The following is a 21,976-nucleotide window of genomic DNA, read 5'->3' as shown; positions in this document are numbered from 1 at the left end:
TGAAGTTGCAAAAGCAATGCAGTGGATTTCACTTGTGGGTGCTAGCTAGTATAACACCTTAAGCTGAGCAAAAGAACAGTGTTTGTCATAATAGTAGGGTCATAAACAGTATAAAGTCAGTTGTCATTTTAATGACAAGTTGTCATGACTGTGTTAATGACAGCTGATGCTGTTATGCCGAAGGGTTCAGGTAGTGTTAAATAATAATCCTACTCTGACTGACATATTGTAATTTGTCTATTGCCTCCATGTAGCATATCACATAACTATCACATCATTAACCACGAACTGAACCATCCAACACCCTATTCAACATCGGATTGTCCCCATGTTGGCCACAGRTCCATACAATCATTATGCTATGACATTAGCTTGATTCACCTGCTTTTGTTGATGTTGTTCATCCTGTCACTTCTTCCGTTTCGGGAGACTTCTTTGGTGGTGACCGTGCCTAGTGACGTTGCCAAGATTGCCCCCCTCATAGGCCCTAATACTGTATTTTTTAGCAAGCTGCTATAGTACCCACATTTCTGCGGTTCCGTCTCCAAGGACAATGGCGCAAGCTCCTATGACAAAGCCACAGTAACTCGAGAAATCGAGTGTAATATATTCCCTATCTGATGGCTTTCGTGACGCAATAATGTAACGTTAGCAACCCAACATATTCCAGGCTTGAGCCTTGCCAGATAACGTCGTTATAGCTCCGTTGTCAACATACATGTTCATACAATTTTGACAATTTTCAGATGGAACGTTATAGCTAGCTAGCAAGTTAGAATCAAAAAAGACTCTCATTTTCAAACACATTCCTGTTACAAAACATTAATCACAAAGMTTACGAGCAATCCATGACGAATTGTGTTCTTTCTGTTTTACCGTTAACAAGCACGCTAGCTAGCTAACAATCGATGGTGTTTTCCTAGCTACAATTCACTGACCAGCTAGCTCATGCTTCCTTTTCGTGATAAAACGATGCCCAAATCATTAATGATAAGCGTTTAACTCTGCTTGATTCCTGACAAGAAAAAATAGAATAGTTAGCTACATTTCAAGTTGTGAAAAATATGCATTTTAGTTTGTGCTTGGTATTATCTTCCATGATTGATTTACCACTCAGCCTCTGTTCTAGTCTCTTCACGGAGCACGCTATCTTCAGGCAAGCAAGCCTGAGCAAGCAAMGAACATTAGCCAAACATTAGCCAAACTAGCATCATAGTTCTCGAGCAACAGTGCCTTCTGAAAAAGTTAAGTGACAGACAAGTCTCGCGCACCACCACCAGACACACTTCGCCCATCAAATTTGGACACCGCATGTCTACATAATATCATGGGCAAAGAACTATAAATATATTTATTTACTTATTTTATTTTTTACTTACCTTATGCTGTAGTAACTCATGTTTATCCACGGTTGCTATGGATCCCAGCTGGTGGTGGCCTCAGACAACTTTCCTTGATACGCTTGGTAAATTGTTCCCCACAGCCCTAGTTACCGCACATGACTACAACACAGTGTTGCCAACTCCTCAGTAAGGAAAGTAGCTATTGGCTGTCCTACAAGTCGCTAGAAGTCGCTAAATGACGCCATCGCCTAATTTGCATAATTGGCCATGTGCATGTAATTGTGATGGACGCCGTAGGAGAGAGGAATAACGTCGTGGGAGAGACAAAAAGTGAGTAAAAAACWCCCTAAATATGTTTAGAACTACAAATGAACTTTCTTCTGTTGATTCTTGTTTTTTTATGTCACAATTCCAACCCTCCTCCTTTATCCGGACTTGGGACCGACAAAAGTGACCCAAAAGAGACACTTACTTAGTTTTATTTTTTGTTTTTGTATTTTATTTTATTTTTCTTAATTTGGTTTGGTTTTTAAKCTTAGGGTCCACTTAGGAGCCTACAGCAAGTCACAGTAAAACATGAAKAWTTTTAYCCATAACATTTCATTTTTTTGTATACAATCATTATCAACCTAAATGGACCAAAAAGAGACAATAGAAAAAACTGTCAAAGACAATGTGAGAAAATTATGGTAACTAGTCTGGCCCTAATTCAGGTTAATAGTTTTTTTTACAGACCCCCCTCCACACACACACAGGCTGTGCTGGCTCACAGAAAGAGTGGGTCATCATCATTTTGGTCAGGGCTCTCTATGGCAGGTTCAGCAACTGAGGGAGCTGACTTAAATGAGTAAGCAGCTGATGTGCCAAAAAGCTGCTGGTGCTCATTGCAAGCCTCACCAGACAGCTTCAGTCCATATCGAATGTACAGGATGGGTTAAGGGTCTGCAAGGACATCCGATTTCTAAGTTTGCTTTTTACCACACTCATCTGGCTGAATACTCTCTCGACTTCAGCATTCGAGTGTGGCAAGGACAACACAGACACAGCAGCCATGGCAAGTTCTTGAAACGGGTTGATATCAGCTGCATCCCTGAACTTCAAAATCTCACTCCAGAAGCCCAGTGTGTTTTTTGTCTCATTCCATTTACTAAGATGGATGGCATGCCATTGCTGGACAATCTTGTCTAGCTCTGCATTTGAGTCGCCAAGGAGCTTGGCTATTTTTATTTTTTTCTCCAGGGCTCTTATTGTGCTTTAGAGTTTCCTCCACATTGAAAACTGACATGTACTGCAATGCTTCGATATTGTCCAGCAGTCTCACCCTCAACTCATTAGTGAGGGAGATGATGAAGGCTACACACCYCTTTCTGACATTGTTTTCATCCTCAGGCGCAAGGTGGAGCTCAGCTGCTTTTGACTCAAAAAGGTAACCAAGGTACGGTTTGGGACTGATGTATCCATCTATTGGCCCTTTGAGTACATCAACATTTGCCAATGGTTACAGCACCCTGCTGCTCACAGACTTGATCAGGCTAACCAAGCTGTCAAGTAGCTTAAGAGGATCTACTTGCTCTCCCTCAAAAGCCTTGATGGCCAACTGTACCTCACCCAGCACTGACTTCAAAAAAGTCAGATACAATATGTTTTGAGGATCACTGTACATGGAGTATAAAACCTCAGCCATGTAGCAGTGTTCACTGGACTTGGTGACTGTGAAATGCAGCCTAAGCTCCTCCCACTGGTCCAAAATGAGTGAAACCGCAGGTTCAATGGAGAGCCAACGTGTGGCACACACCTGTATCTGTAAAGGTTTCTCCCCACAGTTGATGGTCGCATATATGGCCTTGTAGYCCTCCCTGCGCTTTGGAGACACTGAAAACCAGTTATAAGTCTCTCGTACCAAGTACTCCACACTACGTGGGATGGTGTCATTGGAAGCATGACTTACAGCAAGCTGCAGAGAGTGGCACACACAGCGAATAGGAACCAGATATTTGAGGCCATACTCCTCCTTCAGCACTTTATGGACCCCATTGTTAATCCCTGTCATAACAGAAGCATTGTCAGTCCCTATCCCCAGGAGTTTCTCTTTTTTAAGACAACACTTCTCGAGGAAAGCCACAACAGCACGGGCTATAGATTTAGCATCTCCTCCCTCCAACTCAAGCCCCAGAAATGTTGATACAATTGTCTGCTTGGTATCACTAAAGTACCTTATCACAACCCCCAGGTACTTAGAAACACTTACATCCGTGAACTCATCGAGGAGGAGGCTGAAACGCTGGTCACCCACATCTGTGACCAACTTTTTTTATAAAGTATGGTGCTAGAACACCATTAATCAATTCTGTGCACTTTGTCCTGTGCATTTTGAAGTGGGTAGCAGCTGTGGAGTCTGAGAAAGCAGCTCTACATGRTTCTCCAATGTGATCACATGCCAGCATGGAACAGTGTTCAGCGAATGGTGGCCTCAGCCTTTTTTGCAGTCAATTTTTTTAACCATAAATGGCAGCTTGTTTTGGGTGGAACTGTTATAAGGCTTTGCCTTTTGAATATGTTTTTGAGTTACTAAGTTTGGCGTAGAAATCAGCCTTACAATACAGCCAGTATGCCCATGTATCATCTCCAATAAACAGCTTCAACCAGCCTTTGAATTCAGGGTTTGATTCCCACTCCTTTCTGTATTTTTTAGTGTACAGTCTAGACTGAGACATGATGAGCTAGCCAGCTAGATGTTTAGCTTATGTCACAGATAGGCGCACACACACAGTGGACAAGGTGAGTAAGTGACTGAGGCTGTGTGAGTCAAATGCAGTGATTTATTTTAGACAAAGAACATTTTACATTTGCATCCCGCCCTGAATGTAAGCCAGGGCAGGATCAGCCAGCGGCAGCTTCCCGCATGCACGATTCATTTGCAGTCTGGACACGGAGGGGTGAACATCTCCTGCTCTGACTGCAGCTGGGAGGGACTGCTGRGCGAGGACTGGGCCGCCTGTGAGTGCTTTGGGACGGGGGTGGGGCCCACGGCAGCACTTGCTGCTCGTTGAGAAGAGTAAGAACAATACGTGCTTTCACGTCAGAGTCTCCAAAAACACCAGAAAGTTGCTAGATTTGTCACTAGTCGCTACAGGGGTCTGAATACTCGCTAAATATAGCAACAAAGTCACTAAGTTGGCAACTGACAATGTTATTGGATGGCAAGTTATATAGACTGATGATTGGACAGGTTTCTTTGCTTCTGCATGCCATGTTACCACACATGTAGCTAGTAAATAGACCCCTCTATTTATACCCAAGTTACTAGCTAGTGTTGTAACACTCACACCACGGAAATTCATTATGTATTTGTTAAATTGAAAAACAACCTTTTAAAAAATAAAAATAAAATTATGTGGACCCAGGGTACAAAGAAAACAAGAACCTAGACAGAGCCACGTCCATAATGGGCTGAACTACCAACTGCACATGGACAACATGCCAAGTTATCCCGAGCAGCAAAACAATTGAGTGGACTCGATAATATCCCGAGCAGCAAAACAATTGAATGGACTCGATAATATTATAGTCATTGCAGCATATCACTTTCGATCAGTGGACTAATGTATTCATGTGGTTTTAACTACAATTCAGTGTTAATTGCAGAACATGATAATAAAATGTCAACATTTACAGTTATGTTGATTAGATGCTAATCAGTGCCTCTGCACTTGAAAGATAACCTCAGTCCCTCAGCAACCTCATCAGCCCTTTCCTCCTCCATGTAACCTTGACTCCATAGTCCCTCTCTGGGGTGTCTGTTGCTAAAATCTCTGAAGTCACGGTGTGTGGCGGGGTCATCGGCTGTGACGCAGGCAACAGGAGGTGAAGAAAGGAGGAACTACCATCATGGTGTAATTCTGGAGTCTCTACATCAGGTGGGGAGAAGACATTGTCCGTGCCAGGGGTGTGGTGTGTTGCTGAGGCAGGAGTCCGAGCAGAGCATGARGCTGGGCTCTTGCAATGTCTGGCAACATTGGCAGCTGCCGTTCTAAGGACCCCCACACATCTGCTAGAGGTTGATGCTGCATCTTCTGATGTTACCTCTGACAACCGTCTCCTCTCAGCTGTCCCTTTCCTGAGAGAAGTTCTCGGTGTTGGTGTCTCCGTTTCATCTTGGTTACTTAGGTACTCTGTACTTAGAGAGCCGACCTTATGCGCTTGCAAGCCCTGCTGCTCCTCATGGGCCCCAAGAGCAGATTCTACAGCTTTCTTTCCACGTGCATGCTTTTGATGGAGAGATTGGACTGTTGACCTTCTCTGAAAAGATAAGGCTTAGAACTTGCAAACACTACTTTTTCTGGATAAGTGAGAACTGTCAAGAATGCTTGTTGKAGAGAGGCACTTCTTCCTTCCTCTGGGTGCAGGGGGCGGAGTTGATCAAACTGTGGACTCACCTGAAATTGAGTGAGAGAGACGAGACATCTTTGAACATGTTAGTTATACATTATTTATAGTCTATGGTTTGAACGGACAACATTCAGAAGATAGTAAATAATTACAATAAAAACATGATTGATTATCATCATACACATTATCAGTTATCCTAAACTGTGATTACCCAAGAACTACAGGCTGTGCAGCTGTTCTGTCGCTGCTCCTCAACCYGAAATGACTTGGGATTGAGTGCCCCCCTCTCATCTGCTATCCGAGCAGCTAACCGATCGCTGCAGCTGTACATAGTCCATCTGTAAACTACCCACCCAATTTACCTACCTCACCCCCCATACTGCTTTTATTTATTTACTTTTCTGCTCTTTTGCACACCAGTATCTCTTCTTGCACATGATCATCTGATGATTTATCACTCCAGTGTTAATCTGCTAAATTGTAATTATTCGATTTATTGGCCTATTTACTGCCTACCTCATCATGCCTTTTGCACACATTGTATATAGATTCTCTTTTTTTCCCCTACTATGTTATTGACTTGTTTATTGTTTACTCCATGTGTAACTCTGTGTTGTTGTCTGTTCACACTGCTATGCTTTATCTTGACCAGGTCGCAGTTGCAAATGAGAACTTGTTCTCAACTAGCCTACCTGGTTAAATAAAGGTGAAATTAAAAAAATAATAATAATAAAAAACTTGAGGCACGTTGTGGTATCTGGCGTCATCAAGTGGTGGCTCAAAAAACAACAGCGACGGCTTCTGTGAGTTTGGCAAATATGTCTTTCTTGTTTTACGGGGCATCATAGATCATGGCTGAGGAGCTGATGGGATCAAGAGAAGGTGAAATATAAGGTGACGTATTAAAGTAATGCAGTATGGAACAGATGTGGTATATAAGAAACGTTATAACGCTATAGCTTGCTTTGGGTTAAGTAACGTTAGCTAGTTAGCTACAACAACAAAAAATAACAGTGAAGTACCCTTCCATTAACACAGTACGCCTTCGCATATCACACGACGTACCTGGGTGTATACTGCATGTCAGAAGTAGCTAGTTATCAATGTTTTGAAGAAATAATGTCAGAATCAGAAAGGACAAACATTTGGCATTTGCTTCGCTGTCCTCCTCAAGTCTTGCAGTTAACATAATGGCTAACGCTGATTGGTTGTCACATCCACTGGGTTCAGCCCATTGGATATGCAAAGACCACATGACCGGAATCGCAAATACTGCGCCAAAATTCAAACTCCCATTCCCTTTCACACTGAATGAAAGGAGGTGGAGATCTACAAACTACCTATCAACTTTKATTTTCGATTATTGTCATTGTTTAATTAAGGAGTCAAGTAACCCAGAACAAAAGCGCATCGCATCACCATAATYTGAAGGTTTGTTATTTTCAACTTGGTTAAAGTTGCTAGTTAGCTGGCTAATTAACTGGACTAACGTTAGCTGGCAAACTAAACGCGCTAACTACTACCGCTAGTTAGCTAACTACTATCTTACGTTAGTTTGGGGAATATTTTTCTACCTTCTTTGTATGTTAGTTAGCTAACTATAAACCCGTGGATTAGCAACTATCTAATTTAGCTAACACCYTCATGTTCTAGAAGACTGCGTCATAACCATAATTGATATTTGAAAGACTGGTATTTATATTCTAAAATCGTTAACTAGCTAGCTATAGTAACAATTAACTGGCTGTTTTATTTTTAATTGAAACAATCAAATATATTTTAGTATAGTTAAGTTAGCAAGTTACTAGAGTAACGTCAGCGCAAKTATGGAAAACATAAGTTCATGATGTGAAAAATATCCAATTCGGCGTTGTTACCAGGTTACGCAAGCTAGCTAACGCTACTTTAATTTACCCATCAAAAGAACCTTGGATAATTTTTGAAATAACAGCTTTTGCATCGACAGTCTTGCTTGTTTAGTTGCAGCATATCAACTCAGGTAGAAAGTTGTCAGCACCTGATTCGTCATCAGATCAGTTTCGCTATCATTTAACCAGTATAGCTAACTAGCTCTAACCTAACCAGCTTTTTCTGCCCCAGGGGAAATGTAGTTGTGACTTTAACGTTACCTGTTATCTCTTCAGACATCAAGTGAAGTCAAAGGGCCAGCCTCTGTAATCTGAGCAAAATGAGACAGAGCCCAAGAAGGCCCCTGATCCTTAGGAGGAGGAAGCTTCCTTTCCAGCTAAATGAACCAACACTTGATGGCTCAATTGATGAGCCGGATGGACTACGACACAAGGGACCATCCACATCCAAACCCTCAGGTGGCCAGTGCTTTGCTGATGGCATCCGCATCATGGACCATCCCACTATGCCTGGCACACAAGTGGTTGTCATCCCCAAAACTGCAGACCTTCAGAGTGTAATTGGGGCCCTCACTGCCAAGGGAAAGGAGTGTGGCTCTCAAGGACCAAACAAATTCATCCTTCTAAGTGGTGGCGGCTGTATCGAGGATGGTGCAGATTCTTTCAGGCAACCTAGCTATATGAGCAGTCACAGCTCTGGTAGGAGTAGCATGGCTCTTGTCACACAGCCAGAGAAGGCAACAACAATGGACTGCCTAAAGGATACTAGGACTTTGACTACAATTAAACCATGTATGTTTATTTGCTTTCATGATTTTGGGTTAAATGACCCTCCACTTTTCAGGTGTTGTTTAACTGTTTGATGATGAACATTGCTGATGCGCACAGTTTTTATTTCACAGTGAATAGGGACCTTGATTGCAGTCCTCTAGATGACAGCCTTACTAACATCCAGTGGCTTGGGAGGATGAATACAGACGGTCTTGAACCAGATCCTGCTAAGAAAGCTGCCAACAAAGAGAATCATGACGCTTGCCAACAGATTCTCCAGGTTTGGCTCCTCTTTTAGCATCTTGCTGTGATTGTCAACGGACGTATGTAAACAGTGATGCTCAACGAGGGTGTCACCGGCAACGTGTTCTACGTTTATCTAGAATGTTTCAAGTGTTGCACTCGAAGAGTAGTATCTAAATAGGCCAAACAAAACCAACCTCTCTTTTGTTCTGTTTTGCACACAGTCACAAAGTGAGCGAATGGAAGCACACATGGTTGTCAAAGACCCCTTGTCAGAGAGACCACCCTACTCGTACATGGCAATGATTCAGTTTGCCATCAACAGTAAGAAGAGCAGGAGGATGACATTGAAAGAGATCTACACTTGGATTGAGGATCACTTTCCATATTTCAGAAAGGTGGCTAAGCCAGGCTGGAAGGTAAACATCCGTAATAAGCCCTTGGTCACAGATAGATTTTATTGGTGTCACTGTAGTAGTTGAGGACAAGATCGTGTTATAATAGAAGCAGAAAAATACCCCTTAAGCACCCAACAAAAACTTGTATAATTGCCAYTGGCATAAGCCACATCCTCTTAGTTTGATATTGTCTATGCTCCTCTGCCAGAATTCCATCCGCCACAATCTCTCCCTGCATGACATGTTCATCCGTGAGACAACACAAGATGGCAAGATCTCCTACTGGACCATCCGCCCAGAGGCCAATCGCTGCCTTACTCTTGACCAGGTTTACAAGGTCGGCATGTTACCCACTTTTATGTTCTAAGTTATATTTTGTCGCTGGCCAATTACAACTATGGGACTCCACAAAAGGACAAATCCCTGCATATAACGGTCTTAACTCTGATATCTACTTATCTCTATGATAACTCTGTCCCTTTTGACCAATTTTCCACCCCACAGACTGAGTCTGATCCAACTTCCGTCTCGTCTCGGACCATGCAGGTCTGTGACCAACATGTAAGATTGTTTTACCCTTCTTTTCATCTGTGGCAGTCAGGGAGGACAGGACACTCAGAGACAGGACAGGACATGCTTTCCATCTGCTCTTGTTTAGCTCATTAAGTTGACAATTAATTTCAGGGGAGATGCGAGGTGTAGGCAGAGATGCAGACATCACAGGACCACCGTACATAGTCAGTAACTTCTTCTACACAGGTCTAACTCATGCCGTCTTCATATGTTGTCTTTGAGAAGAGAAAGGGACCATTTCAATTAGAATAGTTGTGTTGGGAATGAGAAGTTAACATCTCAATTGTCTCCRGCAGCAACAAAAGAGAATTGCTCCTGAAATCAAGAAAACATCTGCSAGTGCCCCTGGTGAGTGAGGGYAAGACGTGGGGGGAAACAAGCAGCGGGACAATTACCAAACCTTTGAGAGTTGGAAATTATTGATGTGTAGCTGTTGCCTCATGACTTTCTATTCTGCCATCCATATGTTCAGAGAGGAAGATGAAGCCCCTTCTTCCTCGTGCAGACTCCTACCTGGTCCCCATCCAGCTGCCTTTCACCCAGTCACTCTTCCTGTCCTCGTCCACACAGCTCCCCCTCTCTGCCCCCCAACAGAAATCTAGCTCCACAGGAGGGGGKAAGAGGGTCCGTATAGCTCCCAAGGTAAAGTCTCACCATCACCATACGTTTTTTTTTATTGTGAAGTGCCGGGAGGTTACTTGATTCCCTATAATTATTAAATGAATACGCTGGGACTGTGTTTGGCAGGTTACGTACAGTGATGCCTCCACAGTGATGCTGTATGCTCCTCCAGTTGAGGAGATGAAGGAGGAGCAGGTCTGTGTGCCCCTGACCTCTGTTACCCCTAGAGCCATTCTGACCAACACCAGGAAGGAAGTCAGCAGCTCCCGTCGCAAGCAGCGCCTCGTCCTGCCTTCCAACGAGGAGCCTGTGCTCCTCTTCCCCGACAGCACCTTCTTCGACTCGGGCCTGGCCTCCGACGGCTCCGCCTTACAGGACGCCGAGCTCGATCCCCGGCCGGAGCCTGACAGCCCCTGCAGGGAGTTCTCTTTCAAGACCCCCATCAAGAGCAGCCACCCAGCCTCCTCCACCCCCAGCAAGCCACCCACTGTGCTGTTAGAGCCCTGGAGGGTGACCCCGCTGGGCAAGGAGAGAGGTGGCATGCTGGACTTCAGCCCCATCCGCACCCCCGGCCCCAGCTTCACCCCGCACCGCCATGACCACACCCCCTTCAGCTTCAGTAGCACTCCCTTTAAGGACCTGCCCTTGTTCAACTCCCCTCGCGAGCTGCTCACCTCTGCACGCTCCTCATCCGCGGCTGGCCCCAKCGGCACCTGCTCCCCGGGGCTGGAGCGTCTGCAGGGCTGCTCTAGAGAGCTCCAGATCGGGGGTCCCTCCACAGCTAACCGCTCCCTTACGGAGGGCTTGGTCCTGGACACCATGAACGACAGCCTGAGCAAGATCTTGGTGGATATCAGCTTCTCTGGCCTGGAGGATGATGATCTGGGTATGGGGAACATCAGCTGGTCTCAGCTCATCCCTGAACTCAAGTAGCCACTGCCGAGCAGAGAGCACGACCTTTTCAAAGTTCTTTGCTAGATGAGYATGCCATAGTCTCATCATTACCCAAGCTGCTCACATCTTCCAATCTGTAAATGTGGGAGTTTTTCTGACTTAGATTTTTTTTCTTTGTCATTGGTTGCTTTTGTCAATACTAACCAGTCCATTTCCTCTCTCTTGGTTGTTTCATGCCACAAGCATAAGCGACCATATTTTGATTACAATTCACTGCCTCCCACGATAGTSTTGAAGGAACTACTAGAGAACCGAAAAGTATGTCTGAGTTGTATGTTGATGTGTAGCCTACATAGAATATGTATGTTAATTTGCACATTTTGTAATATGTTTTGCTCTTTAAAATGTACATTTATACATAGATAAATCATCAAACTATCCAGTGAGACCGACACTACCATGCTAGAATATAAGATGTGGTGCCTCCTCTGAAAGTGAGCGAGTCTCCATATGATTGGACCTCTGAAAGAATGTAACATGATGTACAGAGGATCAACCACCAATGAGAGAAAGTAATAAACAACCAGGGCTGTCTACACCCAAAGGAGATGCCATTTTTGATTGACCAAGTCAACACTTATTCTAGTGCACTTTTGTAACTTATTCTAAGTATGACACAATGTCCAATCTGCTTTGTGAACTTTTAAAGAGTGGTAGTAATTTCTTACTCACTATGTAAAAGCATAAAGTAGTATGCTGATGTCTTCTACTCCTGTGTTACTCTGTCTGTGTAGAAGGGAAATATGTTAGAATTGTCATTGGAAGTTTTTTGGCTAGAAGATTAAACATTTAATGCATGAGTTTATGGTTTTATCTTGAACAAAGGGTCATAGTTGTTACTTTTATGGGAAAGGAAGACTCCATTTGTATATGACCAATTCTGAATGATGTATGGCTTTTTATGGTTATTCTCAGTTCCTTTGTTGGCTGTGCTTGTGGTGGACACATTCAGGTTCAAGTTTAAGGAGCATACTGTCTGCTAGTGTTTAATATCATGGCATGGGCTTGCTGGTGATTGACTTGGTTTCATATCTTTACAGTATTGGTGTCTTGGAAACTGTAGCTAATGTAAATGTTTAAAGTGCCTTTTTTCCTTTTTGGGTGGGTGTGCTGARTACAATGAAACCCTGTGACTTTGCTGCTTCTTTTCACATTGGGTGGGTTTAGATGTCTTAACTTTGACTAGATTCACACAGTCCTGGGTTTCTTGTCCCATATAATTTAAAAGTATGATAAACTGGAAGAGGCATGAACACCACATAATATGCAAGAACTTTTACATTCTGGTTCAGTATTTATTACATGACCAGTACAACAGACCCCAGAGGAAGGTTTGGGGAAAACTGACATGGGTACATTTTGGGTTGATTACGAAAAGCATGTCTGTTTTATGAATCCTATGTAAATGGAATAAATTAATGTCACAGTTTCTCTCTTTGTTTTATTTGAGTACCAAATACCAGTATGTCATCATTTGCTGATGATTGTCATTTTAAATGTAAATAATCCACACAAAACATCTATCGTATTCAAAGCGTAAAAAGTACACCGTTAATTCAAGTAAACAAAAACAATAGTCAGTGGGGGTTTTTTCAGCAGAACTAACTTTCCCAGCAGTGAATGTTGTGGAGTTAACGGCTCATTATTTTCCAAATCTAACATGCCTTGGTTTTCACATCCATATGCAATATGGAGGGCACAGCAATGGGTGTCCGTCCGGTCAGTGTGTGAGTAAAGAGGCGTCTTTAGTAGGTCTGGACTTCTTGRTGAGCCACCTCCAGCAGTATCTGGAGCTGCTTGCTGCAGTAGTCTGGAGAATAGAGAGACTGTCCAGTCAGTGACTCGCAACAGCCATAACTATCCCACACAACACCCTCACCTGACATTTCTGCTATCAGTAATTCAGTATGATGATGACGACATTATAGTGGCATGATAAGGATGTGACTCACTGAAGATCTTTCTCCATCGGGTGGGCAGGCGTGAGCGGTGCACGGTCAGGTAGTAGACAGGGACTCCAGACAGGGTGAGAGCACAGCTGCCCCCTGTGTTCCAGGGGTCTGAGTACAGAGACAGCCCAACGATGAAGAAGCACACCACTGTGAAGGTGACTGCAATGGCCAGCGGCACCTAGTAGACAMAYWAMAYWWWTYWGKMSWMKWRAVYYYWAWAAKWSMAGGTAAACAGTCAAGAAACAGCCAACTAGTAAGTACCAAACAAGTGACATTAGTTAATTATAGTAGTCATAGCAACCTTGAAGGGTCTTGGGTGGAGGGGGAAGCGGTAGCGATGGATGAGCATCCCCATGGTCGCCATGGCAATGAAGAGCCACCGAGAGAAGGAGGCAAAGTTGATCAGCTGGAATATCTCTCCTCTCGCCACCATTACTACCACCAACGGATACTGCAGGAAGGACAACACAAACATCTCAACTGGACCATGAAAGCAAAGCATAGACCTACCTCATCAACCCAATAAGGACATCCCTACAATACAGATGTCTGTAAAGAGACTCTAATAGGGTTGGCAAGGTAGACTATGGGCAGTAGTAGTAGACTATACCAGCAGCAGAACAGCAGGCAGAGGCGTGTTTCTACGGATGTGGATCATTGAGAAGAGGACTGGCCAGTGTCCCTCCCTGGCCCCCACAAACAGCATCCTGCACCACGGACAGACAGACAGACGTCTCGTGAATAGAACCAGCCAAGCGTACATCAAGGTGTACATTAATGAATTACGAGAGTGCAGCATTATTACCTGGGTGCTCCAAAGAAGCCACCGTTCAGCGCCCCAAGACAGGACACAGCTACCAGTACAGGAATCACAGAGGCCAAGCCGTGAAGCGCACGATTGGCAAACGTCTGCGAWAAACAGACAGCGTATATYAGGCTGACATGCAGTTCARTTCARATGCAGTTATTTTCCTTCTCTTGGKTTTGACCATRTGATGCCARAMTACTGACCACAGCCACAGCGTCAGACACAAGAAGCTCCTCTGCTGTCATCATGGTGTAATAGGCCACGTTGACAAGAACGTAGCACACAGTCACCGTCACCATGGAGAAGATGATTGCCAGTGGGATGTTTCTGACAAAATAGATCAGACAAACTAAGGCATGAGGTTCATTGATTATTTGTGTGGAAATAATTGGTCAATCACATTGTTTGTTTTTTATGTAAAATACCTATTTGGGTTAATGACCTCCTCTGTGACAAAATTCAGATAAAACCTGCAAAGAAAGTAAAAGATGTCCATTTATCAGTTAACAGTTCTTTACGGACAACACAACAATGGTATGATTGGGATTTTCTTGTGCACTGCTTACCATCCACCATAGGCATATAGACCAGAATAAAAGGCCAATGGTAGCTTATCCAGTGTTAATGTATCAATCTCAAAGCCATTCTGAAAGTTCTCTGTCTGTCCTGGGGAGGGGAGAGAGGAAAACAAGTTAGCAGGGTTTGATTGATTAGGGTCCTGTGTATATCGTGTACATCGTGTATCATGTTACTCTACCAAAACCAATACCCCACCTCTGGCTAATGCCATGATGCCAGGAACGATGATTAAGACCAGGGCAAACATCTTGATGAATGTCAGCGTGATCTGGGTGCGAGAGACCAGGGTCACACTCCAGCAGTTTATCGCCACCACAAATGCTACAAGGAGAGGGGGAAGATAAACCTCGTTGAAATAGTATTCCATAGTAATCAAACAATTCACAAAGTCTTATCGATTGTATTTTATCACTCACTCACTCCAAGGATGCTGACCAGTTTAATCAGTGCTGTGGGAGGAGCACAAGGGCTGAAAAAGGGATCCACCAGATAGCGTCCGAATGCCAGGGACACGTAGGATGCTACAGCTGGCCTTTACAGTCCACATGGAGTACAGTAAAAGCATTAGAAAACGTGTAATAAACTATACTGTCCCCTAAACTACTCCAAGAGTGTATGCAAAGAGACACAGAGATACAGGCTGCTGACCTGATGAATAAAAACTCTGCCCAGAGACGCAGGAACGCAGGCAAGGGTCCTAATGTCTCCAGCAGATAGGTGTAGTGGCCCCCTGACTTTGTAAATGTGGTTCCCAGCTCAGCATAACACAAGGCCCCTGGACAAAGAACAGAGACAGATGACACATCTCCCACTGGGCACAGACGTCAGTTCAACAAAGTTTTGATTTACATTTGGTTGAGCTGTCAAATAATGTTAATTTCAACGTGAAATCACAAAAAAAATTCACCATGTCATTGGATTCAGGTGAAAAGTTGGGTGAAAAAAATACTAAATTCCCTTACGTTGATTACTTTTTTCAAATAGAGTCAGTTTTCCACGTTGACTTAACATCATCACATTGAATTTGTTGGTTGAAATGATGTGGAAACAATGTGGAGTTTTTGCTGTGGGCTGGGATATTTTCTATTGTATAACTATCTCTATACATTCAGGAAACAGATTTTTTTAAATATTCATTATTCAGTGCATATCATTAGTTATAGCTGTGCTTAAAACTGTGGTATAATAAAGTTAAAAACTGGGGGAATACCTGGGAAAGGTCAGCCATACATCCACCCCATGCTTTCAGCCCATGCTACCCTTTTGATCTGTTTATTTGGTCAGCCGTAGGCTATTACCCTATAAACAACCTTAATGAATAGTACAGATATTAATTTGATCACTTTTGTTGCTGAGCATTTTCCTGTTTAAAAAGGCTTCTGAAGTTTGTAATTTCCACTGACATTTCCATTTCAGACTTGATTTGCCCAAATGAAAAATGCATCAACCCCTACAAAAATGGCCATTAATTATAATCAACAGGCTRATTTTCCTGCTGTAGCAAACTGTCTCAAATTAAGATCCTACATCTGTATATTAAACCATCAGTTTAATAGTAAACATTTGGACATCTGTTCAAGGACTCATATACTTGAATGATAATAAATGTTTTAAATTATGTTAATGGTACAAATAATAGTGGAGGCATGTATGACAATAACCTGTACAGTGAACTGTTATTACCTTAATTAAATAAGATAAGTCAAAATGACTTTATAAGTGAAAAGGTTGATTACATGTGCAAATACCAGAGGATTATGGACCTTGGCCAGATCATTCAGCTAAGTGAACACATCCAGCACAGTTTACTACCAAAGACAATACAGCGAGTACTAGATTACACCTCTGAGGTAGCCTAAGCTTCCATTAGGGGAGTGAATGTTGTGTGCTGTCRGTGAATTAAAGGGGCAGTGCAGTCAAATGCATGATTTACCTGTGTTTTATATATATTTCCACACTATGAGGTAGAGAAAAGACTGCCTGAAATTTCAGCTTGTTTCGCCCTGCCTGGCTACATGACCAGGCAGTGTAAGTTAATAGACCAATAACAATAATATATCTKTTTTCCAATAACAGCTAGTTTTCAGGTTACAATCCCTCCAATTAGGCTCCTCCAATTAGGAGGCTCCTCATTCAGACCTTTCCCATACAGTCCTAGCAAAAATTTTGCGAGACAAATTACTTTTTGTTAAGAAGCTTTTTTGTATGTTTTTAAKCATTTTYATTGGAAAAAAATCACAGTAAAGTGCTTAATTGTTACCCAGAAATGTTTTCATATTGAGATAAAAACAGCTGCATTGGACCTTAATCAATACTGAATCAGCCTGATGTGTGAATATCTATCAAAAATGTTTCAAGACGGATATTGTGTTAGCAACTGCCACTCTCAAACATCACAATTATGCTSCTCTTGCTTTCATAGTTACCCACTACCTCTTTTAAAATGACAGTTGGTGCTTACCGAAGGTCGAGAGAACCCCACACAGTGCCCAAACCACCAGTGACAGSCCCACACTACCACTGTTCATCAGAACCCCTTTTGGTGCAATGAAGATGCCGCTGCCCACCACGGTACCGATGATGAAGGAGATAGCCGGAAGCAGACCTATTGTCCTCCTCAGGTGGATCACTTCATCTTCTTTCTTCTCCTTCACCTCATCCTCCTCTTCCTTCGACTGAATTCCATCTATGCCCATGCCTCAGCAGCCTTGAAGGTGTGAAAACACCTTGTTTAGATAGCCAGCCTTACACCAACACGTTCCAGTGAATAAATCAAGTAGTTAATTTAAGTGAACAAAAAAGTATTCTCTCTTTACGAACACAAAAGTATAGTAATTCCCTTTATGGATAAACTATAAAATTCATATATCCTRCTTCTTATACTGAAACTGCTTGTATTTATCCAATGAAGATTGCTTGATGTAGAGGACAAGTGTGAAAGACGAGACAAGCTAGGGGAGGGTGACAAGCCGAGTGGAGCTGTATGAGCTGAACGAGTAGACTAGTATAACCCTCACACTTACACAAGGCCCTCTCCCCCGAACTTGTTTTTTACCCCCTCATTGGCTCTTGCAAATCGGCACAGTCAGTAACCATAGAAACTCACCAATCCTGCACAAGCGGAAAACAAAGCCAGCAGTCTTCCCAAGCTTCAACAACATGAGTAATTAAGGCAGTTTAGACGGGTCAAAGCCATGGTGCATTCATTGTACTGAGTATTAATGTGTATGTGTTTGTGTGTGTGTATGTGTGTGTGTGTGTGTGTGTGTGTGTGTGTGTGCGTGTGCGTGTGTGTGTGCATGCGTGTGTGTGCGCATGCACTAAAGTTTTTGTGGGTCTTTGTATGTGTGTGCCGGTGTGTGTAAGTTTTGCTTGTGTGCACAGCTTTAAACACGGAATACCATGGGGAGAGAACCCAAACACCCCTTGTAGCGGCAGCTGTACAAATAACAGGGGGGTCGCTTACAKCAACAACTTCACAACWGAGAAACTATATGTGCTATAGGAGCAGATGGCCTTATTGATGTTCTCACTAATATCCACAAAATATCAGTAGAATTCATTCATAACCAAATCAGAACCAAATAACATCCAKTTTGACACAAATTTCAACKCTAAAATGGGGTTGAATGCAACGTCAAACAATTGTCATGTCATTTCTCTCTCTTTGCACGCACACCTGATGAATAAAAGCAAGGTCATGTAGTTTGTCCCTGTGTTTGAACTGTGAAGTATTTCTGTCATGAGCAAGGAAACTTCAGCGTGAGATCACATGTGAGGGATCCAACAGCAAACTGTGAATAAATGTATCTTGCCTCTCTTTTCTTAACGCTTGGGAGACTGTGGCTGTCCATTTCAGTTAATCCGTTGCTTGTTAACAGCAGTTAACAAAGGCATTAAAGCMGCTTTATTTTCATTTGACATGTTTAGTTGTAATTGCATGTCTTGACAATGGGTGTCGGCATTTCCGGYAAACTAAGTATCATATTCACAATAACTTATCTGACATGTCACCACTCTACCCCATCACGTTATGTGGCTTGAATAATACAGAAAGAGAAAGTATGCCATTTATTTTTCTTATTTTCATGTTTATTCAGCTGAAAATTGTGAGGATGTTTTGGAGAGATCCCTACTGCTGTGAAAAATAGGTATTTCAAATTGCTGCAGGTTCAACATCAAATCTAATATTTAGAACCTTCTAAATTGGTCTCTCAACAGAAAATGTAGTAAATGAAAGCCCCTTAACACCCAAACCTTACTTTGSATAATTAGCTCATGGCATAGAGTTATTTTGAGTTCTACAACTTCATCACTTTCTGTCCTTGTCAAAAACAGTGATGCAAATGTATGTGCAAAAGTTCCGTTGTTCCAGATATCCCACAAATCAATTATCATATTCTATGGTTATATTTATGAATTAATTAATACTTCGTTTTCGTTTTTCTTTGGGGGGGGGGGGGTCAAAAAAAAAGATCCCAAACGATAATAAACTGGAACCCCACTCAATACGGCACGCCGGGCGAGCTAAATCGAGCGCACCTGGAGGTTCACGTATGAATAAGAACGCAAGTGATTGGATGCCTTGTGTTCACGAGTAATCTCCGAATATGATTGGTGGCGAGTGCAGAAGTCAAATAAGAGCATGTACATCTTCTCAGAATGTAATCAAATTTGTACAAGGCAGGTACCACAGTTTTTTGCAATTAAACTTACCACCACCACATAATTGACGGCACGGTTAACATATTGGTAAATACATTACTAATGTTTGGTTGACAGTCGGTGAATCGTCATATAATTTGTCGGCACAAACAAKTAAAAGAGACATAACATTAGCTACCTAGAGTGCAATGAGGAGCAACTCGTCCACCTCAATGTCTCAGACTCTCATCTTCAGGTCTGTCCGTCAAAGCCCCCCTGCTGTGTTCAAATTTTGCACTGACACYTGGACTGTTGGACTCAGCTGCCGAGCAGTTCATGGTTCAGAGGGATTTCCAAGCTGCTTTCAACACATGTGAGAGAGGTCTGGATAGTCTTTTAAACGCGGAGCAAGACAGGTGGGTACTAATTCTTAGAAATGTCTCTACTTTTATGACATGGTCCTTGTTGCATTGCGTTATTGGACTAAATCGTTGTCCATCTGACTTTCAGGTATGGGGAGTTGAAGGCTGCACTCTGCATTGTGGGGATTCAAGCAATGGCTGAACTCAATCAATGGCCAGGTATACTGGCATGGATTCTGCAGCATTATGAGTGCCCTGAGAAAATACCTGCCAAAATAATGCAGATGTGGTGAGGAAAATGTAACATGGTTAATTTGCAGGCTCTCATTTCTTCCACACCATTTATAACAGACACTGCACATTGTGATTTATGTTTTTCACCKTGCAGTCTTGTTTTTCTCTATGTCCCTCTTCTTTTTTGTAGCATACTCCTCTACACCYAAGTGGGTGAGCAAGCTATGATGCAGGAGGCAAGCTATGTTTGGCTGTGCTGCCCATCCAATGGGAGATTGGCAGGGTTTGGGACTGTAGCAYAGCTGTATTTACTGCATATTCTAGTGCCTTTAGGTCATATSACAGAGGCACAGAAGTTAGTTGTTGGTGAGGTGGGAGGTATTGCATTCACAGAGGACCAGAAACAAACAGCACTGGATATCGTGGAAAATAAAGAGAACCTCAGCCAAGAACAATCTCCAAGCCCTAATCCCAACCCCAGTCCTGTGGTGGTGGCTGCTGGACTTAACACACCTCAAGGTGCATCTCACTTACAGTTGAATTAACCCTTTGTATTTACTTTAATGCTGCCAGACAGTGTGACTGACTGTGTGTTTGTGCTTTATAGGTGCTGTGATTCAGAAACTTGAGGCCTTGCTTAGGCTTTTGAACAGAGGACTATCAGTAGCTAGTGCTGGGTCATTCACTCTTCGGAGAGTCTTTCTGGCTGCGGTCCTTTTCTACGGTCCTTTTCTACGCGCTTTTTGTCCGGATGGATCCAGGTACAAAATAAATAATGTTGTAAGCCTCTTATTCAATCATTGAAAGAAACTGTCAACATCAAAATAATGTGGTTGCTTTAGTTAATACTAGTCTAGCACTTAGCATTCAGCTTTTGTCTAGGTTTTGATTGCACCCAACCTACCTACAGTATTGAAGCACTGAACAGCGACTAGATATCAGAACAAAGAGCGTAAATGTTATGATGATTCTTGGATATGGTTTCTCCACAGCTCATCCCTCATCTTTCCCCTGGATCTCACAGCTGCTGCAGATGCTGAAGCAGATGTGGGACGCCATGTTTGCTCCTTACTATCGAGCCAGAGCTCAGAGCTAACTGTAAAACCATACAGCCTAGTGTTGGGACATCATGGTTTAAATTTGACTGAGAACCAAGAGCTCACCATTGGCCCTCTAACCATGTAAATATGATTTAGTGAGTAAGATGAAGAGAAATTAGGGGGGCTTTTGTTGYCAACAACAACATGGATACCTGTGAAGGCAGAATGTGATAGTAATAGTCAGAGTTAATTTCCCTGGTGTTGCAGATTCAGTCGCTCCCATATACTGTAGGTGTGTGTGTGAGCGAGTGTGTGAGCAAGTGAGTGAGCGAGTGAGTGAGCGAGTGAGTGAGTGAGAAAGCAAGCGGTTGAGTGTGTGTGGTGACACAATTTTACATGACAGTGAAAGATTTTTAATTGGTAAAATGATAATTCTCTCATTATGAATTACTCCAGTATCTTTCAATAGGATCTGGCTCCAGCAGATACCGTCTCAGGACACAGACGCTGTGAGAAATACGGGCTCAGATTGGTTGAATGCTGCCAGAGAGGATGGCGCATGTGTGTAGTGTGTACTAGCTAGCTAGTGTATACTAGGTAGCAGTGGTGTAGTGGGGGTATTGCATATTACTTCTTAATCCCCACTGATGTATATCCAAGTAGTACAGCGTATACCTTCACTATATCAATTATGTAGTACAATAGCGACATTATGCACAAAGTAGCCTACATAATCGCAAAGCATGTGAAATATGAAGAAAATAAATCCCATTGCGAAATAATGCTTTTTAGCCTATTCATTGATGGAAATACCAGTTGATGGAAATACATTTGACCAGTCATGCTTATTGGTCAAGGGCTTAATTTGCATAATTCTGTGGAATTAAATCAGCACGAGTGTATTATATTCCTTATGTATCTTATTTATCACATGCACAGCATACAGATACAGGGCCTTTTAGCGGAAAATCTGTCAGACAGCTCTTTTATTAGCCCAATCAATGTGCAACAATTCTAAATGCAATCCTGTGTTAATAATAGTTTTTTGGGCCTCCCGAGTGGCGCAGCGGTTTAATGCTGCGTCACTACAGACCCGGGTTTGATCCCAGACTGTGTCACAGCCGGCCGTGACCGAGACCCATCGTGCTCTAGCGTCTCCTTGTGGCGGGCTGGACGCCTGCAAGCTCACTTCAGTCG

General features: G+C 42.8%; 3 protein-coding genes and 2 pseudogenes across 7 annotated transcripts in view; 2 read left to right on the top strand and 3 right to left on the bottom strand.

The window, feature by feature from the left end:
• tulp3 (TUB like protein 3) overlaps positions 1-1,525 on the bottom strand; it is a 38,237-nt gene extending 36,712 nt beyond the window's left edge. The window contains exon 1 of one of the 3 annotated variants that reach the window (XM_024013747.3): positions 1,380-1,525. In XM_024013747.3, coding sequence (XP_023869515.1) covers positions 1,380-1,399 — 20 coding nt within the window. In that variant the 5' untranslated portion in view covers positions 1,400-1,525. Of the gene's footprint in view, positions 1-381; positions 1,202-1,379 lie in introns of those variants that run through there. The other 2 variants (XM_024013728.3, XM_024013756.3) reach the window with 2 other exon arrangements.
• A 3,197-nt stretch (positions 1,526-4,722) lies between these two features.
• Positions 4,723-6,166, bottom strand: LOC111982396 (RAD9, HUS1, RAD1-interacting nuclear orphan protein 1-like; annotated as a pseudogene).
• A 363-nt stretch (positions 6,167-6,529) lies between these two features.
• Positions 6,530-12,589, top strand: LOC111982118 (forkhead box protein M1-like). Of its 3 annotated transcripts, none has more exons than XM_070433816.1 (9): positions 6,530-6,626; positions 7,877-8,392; positions 8,503-8,651; positions 8,839-9,033; positions 9,221-9,349; positions 9,517-9,573; positions 9,882-9,933; positions 10,058-10,227; positions 10,333-12,589. In XM_070433816.1, exons 2-9 carry the CDS (start codon positions 7,921-7,923, stop codon positions 11,137-11,139), a joined length of 2,031 nt encoding a protein of 676 aa, XP_070289917.1. In that variant the 5' UTR covers positions 6,530-6,626; positions 7,877-7,920; the 3' UTR covers positions 11,140-12,589. The 3 variants fall into 3 exon arrangements, with proteins under 3 accessions (XP_070289917.1, XP_023869460.1, XP_070289919.1); XM_024013692.2 differs by lacking the exon at positions 6,530-6,626 and adding an exon at positions 6,979-7,163; XM_070433818.1 differs by lacking the exons at positions 6,530-6,626; positions 7,877-8,392 and adding an exon at positions 6,984-7,163.
• On the bottom strand, positions 12,588-17,498 carry LOC111982259 (cystine/glutamate transporter). Its single transcript, XM_024013806.2, has 12 exons — positions 16,961-17,498; positions 15,148-15,274; positions 14,916-15,031; positions 14,695-14,820; positions 14,487-14,586; positions 14,346-14,390; positions 14,124-14,247; positions 13,918-14,021; positions 13,723-13,819; positions 13,414-13,563; positions 13,113-13,290; positions 12,588-12,970 (listed from the first exon to the last, which is right to left on the bottom strand). The coding sequence occupies exons 1-12, from the start codon at positions 17,193-17,195 to the stop codon at positions 12,906-12,908; spliced, it is 1,467 nt and encodes a 488-aa protein (XP_023869574.1). The 5' UTR covers positions 17,196-17,498; the 3' UTR covers positions 12,588-12,905.
• Positions 17,499-19,106: 1,608 nt separating this feature from the next.
• On the top strand, positions 19,107-21,618 carry LOC111982342 (peroxisome assembly protein 26-like; annotated as a pseudogene).
• Positions 21,619-21,976: the final 358 nt, after the last annotated feature.

The sequence above is a fragment of the Salvelinus sp. IW2-2015 genome, linkage group LG3 (genome assembly GCF_002910315.2).
Source record: "Salvelinus sp. IW2-2015 linkage group LG3, ASM291031v2, whole genome shotgun sequence".
Lineage (NCBI taxonomy): Eukaryota > Metazoa > Chordata > Actinopteri > Salmoniformes > Salmonidae > Salvelinus > Salvelinus sp. IW2-2015.
Note: the sequence above shows the minus strand (reverse complement) of the source record. Positions and strands in the feature narration are given on the sequence as shown.